This window comes from Emydura macquarii, unplaced genomic scaffold (genome assembly GCF_026122565.2).
Source record: "Emydura macquarii macquarii isolate MOO-44397 ecotype Brisbane River unplaced genomic scaffold, CSIRO-AGI_Emac_v2 contig_1253, whole genome shotgun sequence".
NCBI classification, from domain to species: Eukaryota; Metazoa; Chordata; order Testudines; family Chelidae; genus Emydura; species Emydura macquarii.
This window is the reverse complement of record NW_027131390.1, coordinates 86,204,745-86,220,523: the sequence shown is the minus strand read 5'-3', so window position 1 is coordinate 86,220,523 and position 15,779 is coordinate 86,204,745. Positions and strand designations below refer to the sequence as shown.

The 15,779-nt window shown below is 39.1% G+C and overlaps 1 protein-coding gene across 1 annotated transcript; it reads right to left on the bottom strand.

The window, feature by feature from the left end:
- Positions 1-490: 490 nt before the first annotated feature.
- ARL5A (ADP ribosylation factor like GTPase 5A) lies at positions 491-14,776 on the bottom strand. The gene is given in 6 exon segments (XM_067549446.1): positions 491-2,081; positions 3,568-3,719; positions 7,815-7,898; positions 9,061-9,208; positions 11,282-11,342; positions 14,451-14,776. Coding segments are annotated over 6 exon segments (540 nt in total). The 5' UTR covers positions 14,497-14,776; the 3' UTR covers positions 491-2,032.
- Positions 14,777-15,779: the final 1,003 nt, after the last annotated feature.

Here is a 15,779-nt window from a genome sequence, read left to right as displayed (position 1 = left end):
AAGCTGGAATTTTTCATGTCTATGTTTAAAGAATGCAAATTTTGTTTCTTGAAAATACCTGGAGATAAAACTAAGAAACAGTTTTTGCATTGTTATTTTTCCTCAAAACATTTACACCTTATGCAATACACCAGTTAGTTAATAACACTGATCTCTGTGCATGTATTTTATGTAAATAAATGCATGTATGCCTGTATTGCATTTAAAAATGAACGTAGCAGAATCCCCATCAGCCAATTAACATAAGATATTTCCAGACTACATTAGAAAATTGCATTTCATACTTGGGACAACACAGCTGTTAAATACAAACTTTTGAAGCTGTCTTCATTATTGTCCCCAAAAATTCTATGTCAATATTTTAAGCAATACAATGCAGTACACAACTAAAATAAACTAAATTAAATGGAAACTCGATGTGTTTCACAACCTCATCATCTAAAGAGGAGTTCTTAACTGCCTTAAAAATCAAACCAGGTATAATATGGTCTTATCCTTAAACTTGTTTTTATCTAGTTTTACAATATTACTTGAATATATACATGTATAAAATAAAACAGAAAATCTCTGATTAAGATTATGCACACATTTCAGACCATCCAAGTTTCAGTCTCATGATGAATCCAAATCCTTTACACCAGTGGTTCTCAACAATTTCCATATTAGGAACCCCATACCTCTCCCATTTACCAATATAGGAAGAACAGGATAGACATGACCCCCATAATACTTCTTTGCATTTCCCCTATAAATCATGACCACTAAGTTGGGGCCTCTGCTTCATAATGCAGAGGCATCAGTCTATGAAAGTTTTGACATGGATTTCTATAGGAGCAGAATCAAGCATCATTTACATACAGTTAAAATGGAATAGTGTATCCTCTCCCATCCTTAATGTCTGTCTTATACACAGATACAAATAGTTACTATGGCAATTTTGGAGTATCACCAGGCAGCATCCTCTTTCTCTGAGAACACGTTAATATAAAATAGACTGATCTGTAAGATTTCTGGTGAAAACATTTAAGCACACTTTTTGGTCACTTGTTTGCATATGGAAAATAAAGACACATTTTCCCTTTATTAATGGTGAAGATTCACCCCCTAAATAGAAATGTATCATAAAAGACTACATACCTGAAATACTAAAAGTCATGGCATAAACCAGAGCATAACATGCATTTTTTGGAATGATCTTATCCAATAAGATCAGGATGTTAACTATTTGGATGCTTTAGCAAATTTTTACAGTTTGTTGCCAATACTGAACAAAATATAAAAATTATATTCAGATACACTATCCCTTTTTGTAATCATCCTTAATTGCAGAGTATATGAGAAACATAAAAACCAATAGTCTTAAGAGATTTAACTTTATAAAGAAATGGTGCACCAATTATTTGGTGAAGGTTAAAGCAGTACAGAGAACAAAGGAAAAGCAGTTGTGACAGGTCAACAATCTCAACGTTACTACTATTCTTGATACATTGAGATTCAGTGTTATCCACTTTTTCTCAGAACAGATTTCAGTTAAACTAAACTTGAGGTATAAATATACACAAATATGTACAATACACACAGAGGAAAATATTTTTGCATCAATGTTTTTAAAATACTGGAAAGTCAAGACCTATGCCACTGATTTGCTTGCTAATTTACTGGAATAATGAGGCCAACATCTTCCACTAAGAGGATTATATTGGAATATAAAATGTAAAAGTTAAAAATTCCTTCCTCTCACTTCATACTCACCACACATAATCCTGAGTGGCTTTATCTTGAGGTCAACAACAGCTTTGAAACCTATCTTCAGAGGAAGCTAATGTGAAAACAAACTAGAGCCTTCATCTTCATCTGTTTTCAAAGAGGTGGTCTTAATACATGTGTGTGTGTAGAAAATAAAGTTGAAATCAGTTTATTATAAATACATCTAACCCATTAATTTTGCAGGTTACCATAGGTACAGGTAACCAAGGTATCCATAGGTACAGTACTCTTTTATGCAATGTCGGTGCAAAGAGGTCATTAAAAATCATCTGATTTTAAGTCTTGACATCATCCATTCAAGTCCTTGGCACAATCTGTAAATGAAAGAATGAAAATATGTATTTTTGCATAAAAATTAATAAATATTCTGTCACAGTAAATTTAGTCAGAACTCAGACAGCACATGCCTGTGAAAATCCTGCAACCTTAACATTTCAATCCACACAGCAGCAAGAGTGTAAACTTCTAACAACCACTTTAACAATAAAGTCATGGTTTAGAAGGATTAGATTTTTAATTGGTAAATGTTAGCAAATGTTGATTTCACCTTACACACACAAACCAATGAAAATATTTTTTCATCAAGAACAATCAAAATTTAGATACACAAAGAAAAAGGCTACTTGAACTTAGAGTGTGATTTAAGGATATTTACTTTGTATATTTTGAGATGTGCAGTTGACAATTTGTGTTTTAACAGTTATACAGCCTTAAAACTTTTTGAATCTCAACGTCAACTGTCATTAAATAATGACTGCCTGACCCTCTCCCCCATAACTCATCACAGCTGTGAAATTTTATAATCACTAAAAATAGAAAAAAAATCTTAAAAATAAACATTGATATTATCCATCAAAATGACTAAGTAAAAAAATTGAATTCTGCTAAGCCTAATTGTGACACAACACTGACCTGAGGAGACCACATCAGGCCAGTCTCTGTATCCATCTGAACCATCACCAATCTGCTGACTTCCAAGAGCATTAGTTAGGTTGTGATTTATATGATGTTAACATCCGTTAATTATAGGAACTAGATTACTGAATCGCTTAAATTCTAACTGAGCTAGATGTGACTATGCAAACTAGAGGAGAGGGGCTCCACGTCCCATTACCATTCAGGAAACTACTAAAATTCTCCCAAATAATCTCGAATACTAATACACTTCACTGACAGTGAGATTTTAAAAGCTCTTTTTGAATTTATTTTAAAATAAATCACTAGTGTCACTCTGGGGACTTAACATTAAAATTTGTCTTCACATCATCTTGATCTCTCTCCATTGTATTAAGCTTATTTTGGTGCCAATACCAGAAAAATAGAGAAATGTTTGTTAATTCCCTGATTCACATAAGCGAGCATGTGTTTTCTGTAATGCAGACATATTTGCTTTTTATTGTAACCTGACACACAACTGCCACTGCTGTATGCTTTAACAAAGCCTAATGAGGAAAGTTACACCTTTTAAAAAACAAAACAACCCATACGCGTAACAAACAGTATCTCTTCACAGTGCAAGACAGTTATTTCCCAGTTGAACTAGATCTATGCGGCAGCTCTTTATTTTTCTTGAAGGTTCTGTATGACGCTGAATCAAACTGATGTAGGCCCGAAGAAGAATTCTTGCTTAAAAAGATATCATTTTAAGTGTTCCCTTGAATAAGTTTAACGTGAGATTCCGATCCTACAATGCATAGGTGTTTGAGGGGATGGAGATCAAACAACAGCCTATGTATACCCCAAATACCATGATACAGGTACGGAAATTATTCAGAAAGTATCCCCAAGAAGAATTCTTACCCCTCGCCAGTTAGAGCACAGCATGCCTGGATATGCCACTGGTGATCTTTAACTGAAGTTAGTTTCAGAAACTGAGATATTTCAGCTATCGTCATGCATTCTTTAACATCTTGTTTATTAGCAAAAATAAGCAAACCTGCTTTCTTTAAGTCCTATAGAGGAAGAAGAATAAACAAAAGGGAAACATTTTAGAAGTGTAATTATTTTTCTATTATGATTTCACAGATTTTTCAAAGTCAACTTAGGTTTCTGATTTGGAACTGTCTTTATGATATTGAAAACTTCCATGCATGCATCTTTCACTTAAGTGCCAACACACATTCTGCTTTTAGAATTTTAAAAGGTTCCGAAGTCCAGAAAGAAACACAAGTGATTTATTTTCAAAATACAACTGAGATTTACAAAGTATGAAAGCAACTGCTAGTCTAACAGTTTCTGATTGGCAATGGTCACATGTCCCACCTCTAAAATCTGTTGTGGATCCACAGTGGATCAATAATTCATTCTAGGGCTTGTGGACAAGGTGCATTGTGTGTGCACTAGCATTTCACACACAGAGGTTATGTCTACACAGCATTTTGGAGTGAGCCTCCCACCCAGGGTCAACATACTCAGGCTAGCAGGGCTCACACTAGTGCTCTAAAAAAATAGCTGTAGACAGTGCTTTGAAGTTGTGGATCAGGCTAGAACTTGGGCTTTCAAGACCACCCCCGCTCGCAAGACTTCAGAGCTCAAGCGCCAACCCAAGCAGACAGGGACCACATCCTGAAAGAAAACTTTCCCAAATCCCCTCTTCTGGCTTTCAAACAAGCTCCCAACTTCATCATCAGAAGCAAGCACCTCACCAACTGAAAGCGGCACCAGACCGTCCCATATCAGGTAAGTCAGAACTACTTATGCTAAACAATCTGTTCCACCTTGTACTTAGCTATGACACTTTGAATACCTTGTCCAAATCTGAAGAAGCTTATTTCTTTCACCAACAGAATGTTGGCTCAATAAAAGATATTGCCTCACCCACCTTGTTCCCCTGGCTCCAAACCTTCTGCTTCCTTCAAGCCACTTAGATAGGTTCTTTATAGGCAGTAAGTTGACAACGTTTCCTTGTCCTGAAGAGCTTACAGTCTAAATAACTGAGGGCAAAGTTTGGTCCTATATACCTGCCAGCTAAATTATCAATGTACATTAGAACTAACTAGAATGAAATGTCTTTAGAATTCTGATTAGCATCTGTAAATTATTACCCTAAGTGCTAATCATTATTTTCTAACCAAAAAAAGTTCACCAAAATTAAAGTGACTAATCAAATGGTAAGTACAAATGCAAGTCTCTTAAATATCCAGTGTCGTACAATTGATATACTAACTAAAATATTAACTATAGCATTGTATTTCTCATTTATACTGAAGGTCTTCCCTTCATTCCAACATGGGTATTTTCTGGTATCCAAAAAAAAAAAAAAAAAGCTGGTATGCAAGAGACATCTGAATCATTTGTAGTATTTTCACTCAGAAATACTACACTGGTCTCATTCATCTCCTTTATCAAAGCTTTCTTCTGTGATTTCACTGTAGAGAGACAGATATACTGTGTTCTTCTTTAGTCTATGATCACATATGAATTATTTAATTATCTTTTTAGGACTTCAATATGTACCCATAATCTTGTAAGTTTTAATGTTTAATGTTTTATGGTCAATTTTCTTCTTTTAACTCAGTTTCAGTACTCTAAAAATATTGTGAATAGTTTGAAAGAATCAGATGTACTCAATTCTATTTTTGTTTCAGCTCACAGAAGACCCCTCCAGGTCAAAGTATGAGCTTGCTATGCTTTGTTAAGTAAAACTACAAGACTATCCCAATTTTTTCAATATTTTCAGAATTATGTTTTTAACATTACATCTCTTACTGGTTTTCTAAAGGTTCCCACTGTGGTCTCTGTCACAATATGTTCTTATGTGAAGATAAGTCTTGAAAAATACACTGACTAGTGCAGGAGCCAAGTTCTGCAGAGACATGCTGACTTAAGCTTTGGTCTTTTTAAAAGTAAGGGTTGTAAAGTTAACCATCCAAACACAAACAGAGATTGCAGACAAACTAATTCAGGATATCTACTGCTGCCTGACAAAAGCAAGCTAAATTAACAAAACCTGGGTCAGTTTAGGTGTGGCTATTCAGAAAACTGAGCAGCAGTGAAACTACCAAAATCATGTTCATTTCATGTTTCTGGAGAAAGCTATTTGTTGCACAGGAAGAAGCTTGAGTTATTCAACATGGAAAACCACTCTGACCCCACTCAAAAAAAAAAAAATATTAGGAGGGAATGGGGAAGGAACAGAGTATTGGAGACCTTTTCTGTTTCTCTATCTCCACATCTCTAGAGCAGCCAACAGCTTCTGGAGTGATAGAACAGCCAGAACACTGATTTCTGCTAGCAAGATATATATGAAAGATGGAACCCCTAAGCAGGGTCTGGGGGGAGCACCCTGGTACTTCCCAGAAGCTATGTCTTATAAAAAGATGCTGTCCCTTGACTTCGTTAGTGGGGGCTACCCTCTCACTCTGGTCTTTATCTACCTCCAGACAGCAGATTTAGTCCTCCAATAATAGTTATGTGCTACATTTTCCAAGTCCTACATTCAGAATTCTGTCATATACACAGTCAGACACACTTCCTTGATTTTACTTTACTGACTAGAAGAGAGTCACTAATTTTTTGTTAAGATCACAACATTGTGCAGAAAGATTTTTTTTTAAATAATTACGTTTTATCAAGATCTTTTTCAGTTAAACTTGTACATATCTCAGAAATTAAACCTTTTGTTCCAGCTTGCTCCTAGGTCAACTCCTCAAATGTGGTTCAAGATATTGATCAATGGTTCTCCACCTTTTTTCATTTGCAGGCCCCACCCTCAAAAAAATTCTGAATGGAGATGCGGACCCCTTTGGAAATCTTAGGCATAGTCTGCGGGCCCTAGAGGTCCATGGACCAAAGGCTGAAATCCACTGTTCCATGATATCAACAACCTTTCATGGACTCCTTAGACATAGTTTGCAGACCCACAGGGGTCCATGGACTACAGCTTGAAAACCACTGGTCTAGATAAGCAATCCTGTATCCAGATTTCACAATAAAATGTTTTACTTATAAATACTGAAAATACAGGATCTTTATACTATTTACATTATCACATATCTCTTAGTAGGATTTCAAGTCAAGACCCAGGAACAGCTGTCCAAACTGAGTAATCTCAGCTATTACCCACAACAAATAATCACTTATATTTTCTACAGATAAATTCCTGATTATTAATTAAAGTAGTGAAGGGAAAGGCTCTCGGTGTCAGGAATTTTAAAAAATGATCCAAAGCAGGATTTGAACAAAGAAATTGATCTGGAGAATTAGGTCCCTATATGGAAAAGGGGATATACATCTTCAATTTGTGTAGTTAAAATAGCTATATATTGCAATATAGATGGCTTCTCACTCAAGTTAAGATGCATCGTATTTTTTCTAATAGGGCGGTGCTCTGTTAGACGGGTTGCAGGGAAAAGGGAACATGCTTCCACATGTGATGGTTGTGTCCAGAAATTAGACAGTTTTGGGAGGAAATAATTAGGGAGATTCATCTATGACAAGATGCCAGCTACCTAGAGAACCCTTGATCTGTTTACTTGGTGTTCCAGTAGAGGATCTACATTTCAAACAGAATGACAAGTTAATTTATTTTTTATTGTTAGCAGCAAGACTTAGTATTGCACTTGATTGGGAAAATGTCATTTCTATGGAATTGTGGTACAGTAAAATATAGACTGTCCTTTTAATGGAAAAAACTTTTACACCAAGTGTGTACACAAGAGCAGGGCAAAAAAGGGGACAAGTATTTAGAAATCTGGCCCCTTTTTAAGCATATTCAGAGGAGGAGGGCTTCCCAATCAGCAAGACAGAATCTTTAGCCAGATTCTTTGAATATTAACTTGATCTTGAATAAGCAATGTACAATGTAGCATGTTAATGTCTCACTGTAACTTTGCCTTAATAAAAAGTTTTTTAAAAAATGTTATGTTGGAGTAGGGAAACAAAAAAAAAAAAAAAGAGAAAAAAGAAGAGTCAGACTCACTGTAAATATATTTACATATAGTCAAGCGCTTAAGGTAAATAATATTCACAAATACATAGCATGTGACTGTAAGACTGTAACTGAAAGTTCTAAATATTCACCGAAAATGTAAAAAGACACTACTCACCTCATGTGCTAACATTTTATAAAGTTCTTCTTTAGTTACAGAAATTCTCTCTCTGTCTGTGCTGTCCACAACAACGATGACAAACTTTAAAGTGTAAAAAATTATCAGTAAATATATAGCTTGCATTCTCTTAAACATGTCCCAGAGTGCATATCTAATAAACATAACAAAGAGTTAACGTCCTCCCTCATATGCATATTACAGTTCTGCACTGAAATCAATGGTTTGTTGGTCATCCTAGTATTAAAATGTTTGTAATCTATGTTTAAGTTTGAATATAAATAAATTTAGCATGCAAAATTCCTGATTATTTTTATATTTAAGTCCTCTAAGTTGCCTATTTTTACAATTGAGGAGTTATCATGGCTTTGCATTTCATTTTTGCCCATTTTAACTGAAGAATCGTTTGTTGTGTTTTTGTAGGCATTAGGGTGAAAGCCTGGCCTCAAATGACTTCAATGAGGTGAGCATTTTATCCTTAATCAATTATGATTTTAGGCGTAGATTTTCAGTGGCACAGACACCCAATTCCCATTGACTTTAAGATGATATACCCTTACAAAAAAGGCAGCACACTAACTCACAATATTCCTTCCTCCACCTCCCCGGATATTTTATATGCTAAAACATACAATGAAAGACTAGCAATTACTTTAAAAGGGAAAGTGGGTAACCTATGCTAAGGTCACACACATACCATCCCCTAACTCCCATGTCAAGTAAAGCCATGTGGTAGAAACACAGGAAAGCAAAGGTTCCAATTTAACTATAGAAGTATCTGATATGACCAATTATGTACTTTTCTTAGTTGAAGATACATGAATATTGGTGATGTATATGCTGAAAGAGTACAGTGTGGGTTTTGTGCCTGATTTAAGATTGTCTGTGAAACACGTAAGGGGAATGTTCACATGTGATTATTCTCATTTTTAAAAAGGGTAATGAAATAATTATATAAAGTTACCTTACATGCAAAAAGTTCTTACTTTTCTATGGTTAGTTTCTTGGGGGTTTTTTAATTATACTGTTTTTGTTATGTAGCTTGTGTAAGGGATACATTGCCTGCTAAGGTGATAACGTACAAATGGAAACACAAGCATCCAGAACGTCTACAAAAGCTACAACAATCTTTGAAATGGAGTAAGATATAAACTTTAGCTAACTAAACTCTTTCTTGGATTTTTCATAAAGAAGTTATGCTCTTATAAGGAATTAAAATATCTTCCAATAGGAAATAAATTCTTACCTCTGTGTTTGTATATTAAGTGTTCCATGAAGATCGAAGCGACTCTTGCCCTCCAATATCCCACATTAGAAAACGTGTGTTATTAACCACTATCTCTTCTACATTGCTGCCTATCGTAGGTGAGGTATGCACCACTTCATTCATAGAACTACAAAAGGAAAAGAATGACTGAACAAAAACTGCATATGCAATATTGGCAAGAATCAACTGTATTTCGAGATGCACTATCACGCCTACTAGACCACAACATTCGCCTATTCTTTAAAAACTAAAATTGACAGTTGTCTCAGACTGAAACGCTTATATGCAGAATTGTGGCAGGCATTCCTTGATGCAGTAGAAGGGATGAGGCGAAGAAAAGAAACAGTAGATGAATGACTTACTGTTTGACGCCCAGTGACCAAACCTGTACTATCAGTAACAACACTATAAAACTGAGAAGGCACTTCTTTTAAACACTGTTTTTAAGGGCTTCCACTGCTTAAGGGTGAGGTGGGGGGAGGAAGAATCTCTTTCTCCTCTCCCCCCTCCCTCCTGGATGAAACTTGGCACACAGCAGCTCAATCTGGGAGAGAATGATTATTTTTTTCCAACTCTGAAATATAAAGGATGTGGCTAAACCACTTGATTTACAAGATTGCTAAAAAATAAAAAAAGCCCACAAGATAACCCCATCCCAACACACTATATCATTTCTCCTCCTCCCTCTGCCTAAACCCTCCTCCATAAGTCAAAAAACACTTAAGTTAAAAAAAAAAACCAAGTATGAGAAATGATCATTTTCAATGGGGATCAACTGCTTTGCTTTTTGAGGTAAAACAAAGGTATTTTAAAATACTGTTTTAAATATACTCAGTACATCAACTGATTGACTGTTGCCAAGACAACCAAAGTGCTACATTAGAAGCAATATCCAGGAATACCCAATGCAGGGATTCAAAGTGGAAAAAAAAATTATTTCAGTACTGCCCCCAACACGACATTTTCAAAGAAAATGAAGCATTTTCAAGAACTTGCTTAGGATTGCTATTGTTTCTGTAAACTGGCCAGTGTACTTGACAAAAATATCAAAACTGTTTCTAAGGTTTTCCAATTTCTTCCAAGCCTTTGGCTGTGCTGAGAGAGATTTGAGTCTTGTAACACTGTTAGAATATCATTTGAATAGAATCCAGCAGAAGTGGAGAAGGGCAGGGATAGTCTTGTATTCCGGGAAAGAATCCCCTTTGCCCAGTGGTATATGAGCATGTGATAAGAGAGCTCATCATAACATACATTTGTAATGAAGATGAAAGAAGGGCAGGGTCAAAAGAAAAGAATTAGATGGATAGACCAAGAGGTAGAAGGGAATAATGAGAATGACAGAGCAAGACACCTTTGGTTGAATTTCATATTTAAAACTCAATTTTTAAAAAGGGCCTACTCGTATATCATAACGAGTCGGTTTCATTGTCTGGCTTTTATTGTGTTAATGTATGCTTAGATTGCAAATAGTATATGGGCTTTGAGTTTCAAACAAAATATATTTAATCAAAATTAAGAGTTATAAATACATCTAATATTTTGAAGAAAATCCAAAACATAAGTTTATGGTCTAACCTAGACAACAACAGCCCTTTAAACTCTCTATGAACAGTTCTTGGGATTGAGTCATAAGTGTTTTCAAAATACCAGAGTGCTTACTGTGAAAAGATACAGGTCTGTCTTTAAAAAAAATTGTAACATGGACTGGCTGGCAACCTCTAATCCTCAACACAACCAACTTTTACTAACATAACACTCTTACCCCAGGGCCCCAATCTCGGCTGACTTTTTGGCACTACTGTTAACATTTCAACAAGATTTATGCACATCAGTAACTTTGTGCACACTGATAATCCCACTGACTTCACAGTGGTTACATATTATAAATACCACTAGGATCCTGAATTCTGACCAGCAAATGGCCATATCTGGTTATGGTGCATTAATATCTAGGATACAGTTCAGTAAATAAAAGTAGCTCCAAACCTGCTGATGGGCCGGAATCAGATGCTTACTAACCAGTCAGACCACAGAATTTCCAAATATCATTTTCATGTATGAAATAACCACCGCCTACACTCAGTGTACTGCTCTCAAACTGAGGTGAGATACAGGAGGTTAATGAAAAGTCAGAGTGAGACAGTGGGTTTCTCAAAAATACATTAATATTTTTGTCAGCAAATTCATAGTATGTACTTACAACTGATAAAGAATGGTCGTTTTTCCTGCATTATCCAGACCAACAATGATTACTTTGTGCTCTGAAATAAAAATGTCATTGGTAAGTCACAGTTTCCACTGTAGTTAATAACACTTTAGTGCTTTTCATCAAATTGTTCACACTGGTGCTTGTTTTAAATATTTATCATAATGTAAACTGAACAAGTGGTATTGTTGGGGACTGCTTGCCATGGGCTAAAGTATACAACTTTTACTCAGTCTTATTGACTTCAATGAGAATACACATTTGAGTAAGGGTTCACCAGTGTGAGCAAACGTTTTCTTTTGCCCAAGGGGCCTATAGACATGCTAAAAATCAAGCCACTGAAGTATACCCAAACCTCAGCAATAGCAGTAATTTGTCCCATTACAGCTGCATTTGTTCTATTAAAGGGGATCAGGTAAGTGCCTTTTATTTTTAATCAATATTGTGTGGTTCTGAAGAGCTGTTTTATAGCCCCAGAGAGTACAAATTCAAGTTTGAATAACTTTGCATAACTACACAATATTGTAAAAATAGCTGATTACCTGACCCCACATAAGTAGGGTCTTCTTTTTCAGATGTGATGTCAACAGCATACTGGATGCTAGAAAATGACTTGGAGCAGAAGACCTGCAGTGGAGCTGAATATTGCAAGACCTTAAAGACAAAAGAATGTGGTTTTAAAGCTTGTGTGCTGAATGGATAACACGGAGTATGGGGGCCACTCAGCATGTATGTATAAAGTTGTGTAAGTTCATTTGAAAGGAAACTTTAAAGGAGCTTAAGAATTCTACTTAAAGAAAAGCCAACATGCATTTTATGTGATATTAGAGATCTTTCTGAAGAAAGTGGCATTAGGAACACAATATATTCTCTCTAAAATAAGCCGTTTTCATGACAAGTATTAAGACTAATTGACTGTCACTAATAAAACATACATTTAAGCAACAAGAATCAACACAGTTTACAACAGTCCATTACTCAGCAATATAGCATGATTCTATGTATGTTATTGCAATTATAATATGATGTTTTTAACATCAGTTTTATAAATTATTTTGGGATGAGTGAAATATTTATGGAGATACTTTTTTACTATTTCCGTCCACCCAATGCTGCTCAAAATCCCAGTTACATCTCAGTCACAGTCGCAGGTGTCACTAATGCTTTCTATACAGCCCAGCTAGCTTATTTCTGAACACAAATTTAAAGAAATTGCAAACAGCTTAATGCAGTAAATAAGGTTAAAAAAGAAAACATGAGCCATAAAACAGGCTGCTAATTAAAGAAAAACTACAGTGTGACACAAGATATCCAGATATTGTAATTGTTGCATCTAGTTAAAAAAATGAGATTGCACAAAAGTTACATAGGAAACTGCCATCATTGTTACCCGATAAGGCAAAATTCAACTACTGTACCATCAAATTGCACATAGAAAGATATTTTCCAACTTAAAAGGATAGAGTCAAAAGGGGAAAAGATCACTTTTGTTTGTAGAATTTGTATCTACTATAGTTATAAGTAACCTAAGATTACTATAACGGCAAAAATTTTTTTAATTCAGTTTATTTGTTTTTTTACAATTGACAGCACTTTGCTTAGTCAATTTTATTTTTTCCCTTGTGCAGATTAGTCACTTCCTTTTCTCCTGAAAAGACCTTTAAACAAAATAGAGAAACAGGAAAAGCCATAAACATGTTAACTATAATGTTTTCTGAAGTATTTTGCGGTTTGCCTTATTATGACCACAGTATGCATAACTCAGCAGTTACTGTGGTAAGTGCCACCATGTCTCATTTAAGAAATTTATCAAACTAGGGTGTGTGTTATGTCCACTACTTATTTATTACCTAACCTAGTGTAAAAAAAGTGTGATTTGAACCCTACTAATTATTCCTGAAACATCTCCATGTCTGTAACACTTTCATGAAAGCAGTATATCCCCATCTGTGATTAAAGGAATGCTATTTGAGTAGGATATATTTTCTTCACCTTCACTTTTCTACATCATTTCTACAAATTACTTCTGTACCTCTTCTGCCAACTCGTCTCTGCCTTTAACACAGTGAAATGCAACTATTAAGTAAAGTTCAGCAAATAAAAAAATAATATGTGGAGTTCATGTATAAAGAATACTAGCCAACTTTTTTGTTAAAACTCAAGAGCACTTGGACTAGTTGTTGCATGGACTAGAGAAGAAGTGAGTATTGTATACCAGTAACATGGCAGGAGTAGCCACATTTATCTTGAACTAACAGGAATCTAATCCACTAAGGGAAGGAAACTTGTTATGTGGCATCATAAGAAGCTGTATATGGTTCAAACTTAAAAAATTCATCTCTTGGCCAAGTACTCTGTGCACTTCACAGAGCACTTTTTCCTAAACATAAAAACCAAACCAGATTTCGCAGACTCATTAAAGGCAAAAGTCACTACTATCGATATGCAGAGAAATAAGTTTACTAATACATTCGGAGCAATCTTGATAGGAAGGAAGTTAATGGTACAGCTTATTTCTTGAGACGGTGCTTGCCCTTTGTAAAAGAAGTATTTTAACGATCAAATATGATCTGAGCAGAAGAGGAACATGCAAGAGCCAAACACGGGGCTACACAAGGCTGTTTTTTGACACTTTTAGCTCCTTTGTGAAGGTCAGATTCCAGCTGCAGTACGAGTGACCGACACCAGCTCCCACAGCTGGGACACGGGAGCGCCGACTGCTCGCTCTTTAGCCTTGCAACGTTTCATGCCGGTAGACAGGGAAGCTGGACTCCGGTCCGCCCAGCTCGTGCGGCTCCGCTCCCATTGCAGACGCTGCATTGATGAAGCCGCGAGAGACAGGACCAGCGGGGCTAGGTTCCACGGAGCACCTGGCCTGCTGGCACCGACCCGCTGCCGCAGGGGGAGCGGGCGGCGAGCGTGACACGTAAACGGAGGGTAGCCAAGCCCGAGAGGGAGCACTGGGCTGGCCAGCCGCAGTCTCTCCTACCGGAACAACCAAGCGGACACCCGTCGCCTCCACCCGGCCCCTCTCCCAGCTCTGCCAGGGGCAACCCCGCCGCCTTCCCTCCCCCAGGCCCAGAGCTCCCCGCCCCCAGCCGGGCTAGCGGACCCCTGCCCTCCAGGAACCGGCCGCGCCCCCGGTCCGCAGCAAGCCTCTCACCCTGGTGGTTGAACAGCCTCCAGAGCCGGGTGAAGAGGATTCCCATCCTCAGGCGACCCCGGCCCCCCGGCAGCTCCCGTCTCCTCTGGGCTCCGCGGCTGCTCTCTCTGCTGGGCCCAGGGCGGCTCAGTCCCGGCCCCTGTCCCGCGCTACCCGAGGAGGAGGCAGGCTGAGGCCGCGCCGAGCCCGCTGGTGCTGCGCACTCCTGGCCGTGCACCCCCCGCTCACGGACATCGCCACTCGCCCGGCTCACTTTTCCCCCTTCGCTTTCCTAGCCACAGGGGGGAATAAAACAGCGCAATGAATGACCCTTCCCAGCCACCGTCCCCTCGAAGGGCCGAGTGAACGAAAGGGGCGTGACATTGTGGAAGCGGCTCATTTGCATATCACGGCCCGCCCCTGGCAGGCGAGCTCTGTGAATGGGAAGATCCGCTCACGTGACTTATCCTGCCCCGCCCGCGGGCCTCGGGTGGAGAGGGGTGAGGGGCAGGCGAGGCGGTCGCACGCTCTGCGGCTGCGTACAGCCTTGACGGAGGCTGGGCTCTTGCGGGCCGCCCCAGGCAGTGGGCGTGTGGCGTCCGCCAGGCAAAGGGCCGGGGCCGTATAGAGACTGCCCTCTACGGCATCTACAGCCGCCCCAGCCACCAGCGCCTGTGGGTCTGCCTTCCCCCAGGTCCAGCCTCGTCCCCTGCCAACCGCCGTGACCCCGCCTTACCAGCCTGCCTGTGCCCGCCCCTTAACCTTACCAACAGCTGTAACCGCCCCCTGCCAACCGCCATAACCCCGCCTTACCAGCCTGCCTGTGCCCGCCCCTTAACCTTACCAACAGCTGTAACCGCCCCCTGCCAACCGCCATAACCCCGCCTTACCAGCCTGCCTGGGCCCGCCCATTATCCTTACCAACAGCTGTAACCGCCCCCTGCCAACCGCACCACCTGCCAGCCGCTACTACGACTGCCCATTGATCACTGTGACTGCCCCTCGCCCCTGCTCGCCGCCGCCGCTGACCGCCCCTCGCCCCCTGCCAATCACCGTCAGAACCAGCTCTCGCCCTTTGCCAGCCGCTGTCCCCAACTTCTGCCAACGGCCACCTGACTGCCCACAACCGCAACAGCGCCTCGCCCCCCTGCCAACCACCACCGTGACCACGCCTCGCCCGCTGCAGCTGTGCTACTGCCGTCTCACTGCTCCAGTCTCTGACTAACCCTTGCCGCCGGCCACGCCCTGTGCACCCCGCACCACTGTGACCACGCCCTGGACCCATCCACGTGGCACCTTGGCCCTGAGCAAATGGCACTATTGTAACCACAGCCTGCCCTGGGTAAATGG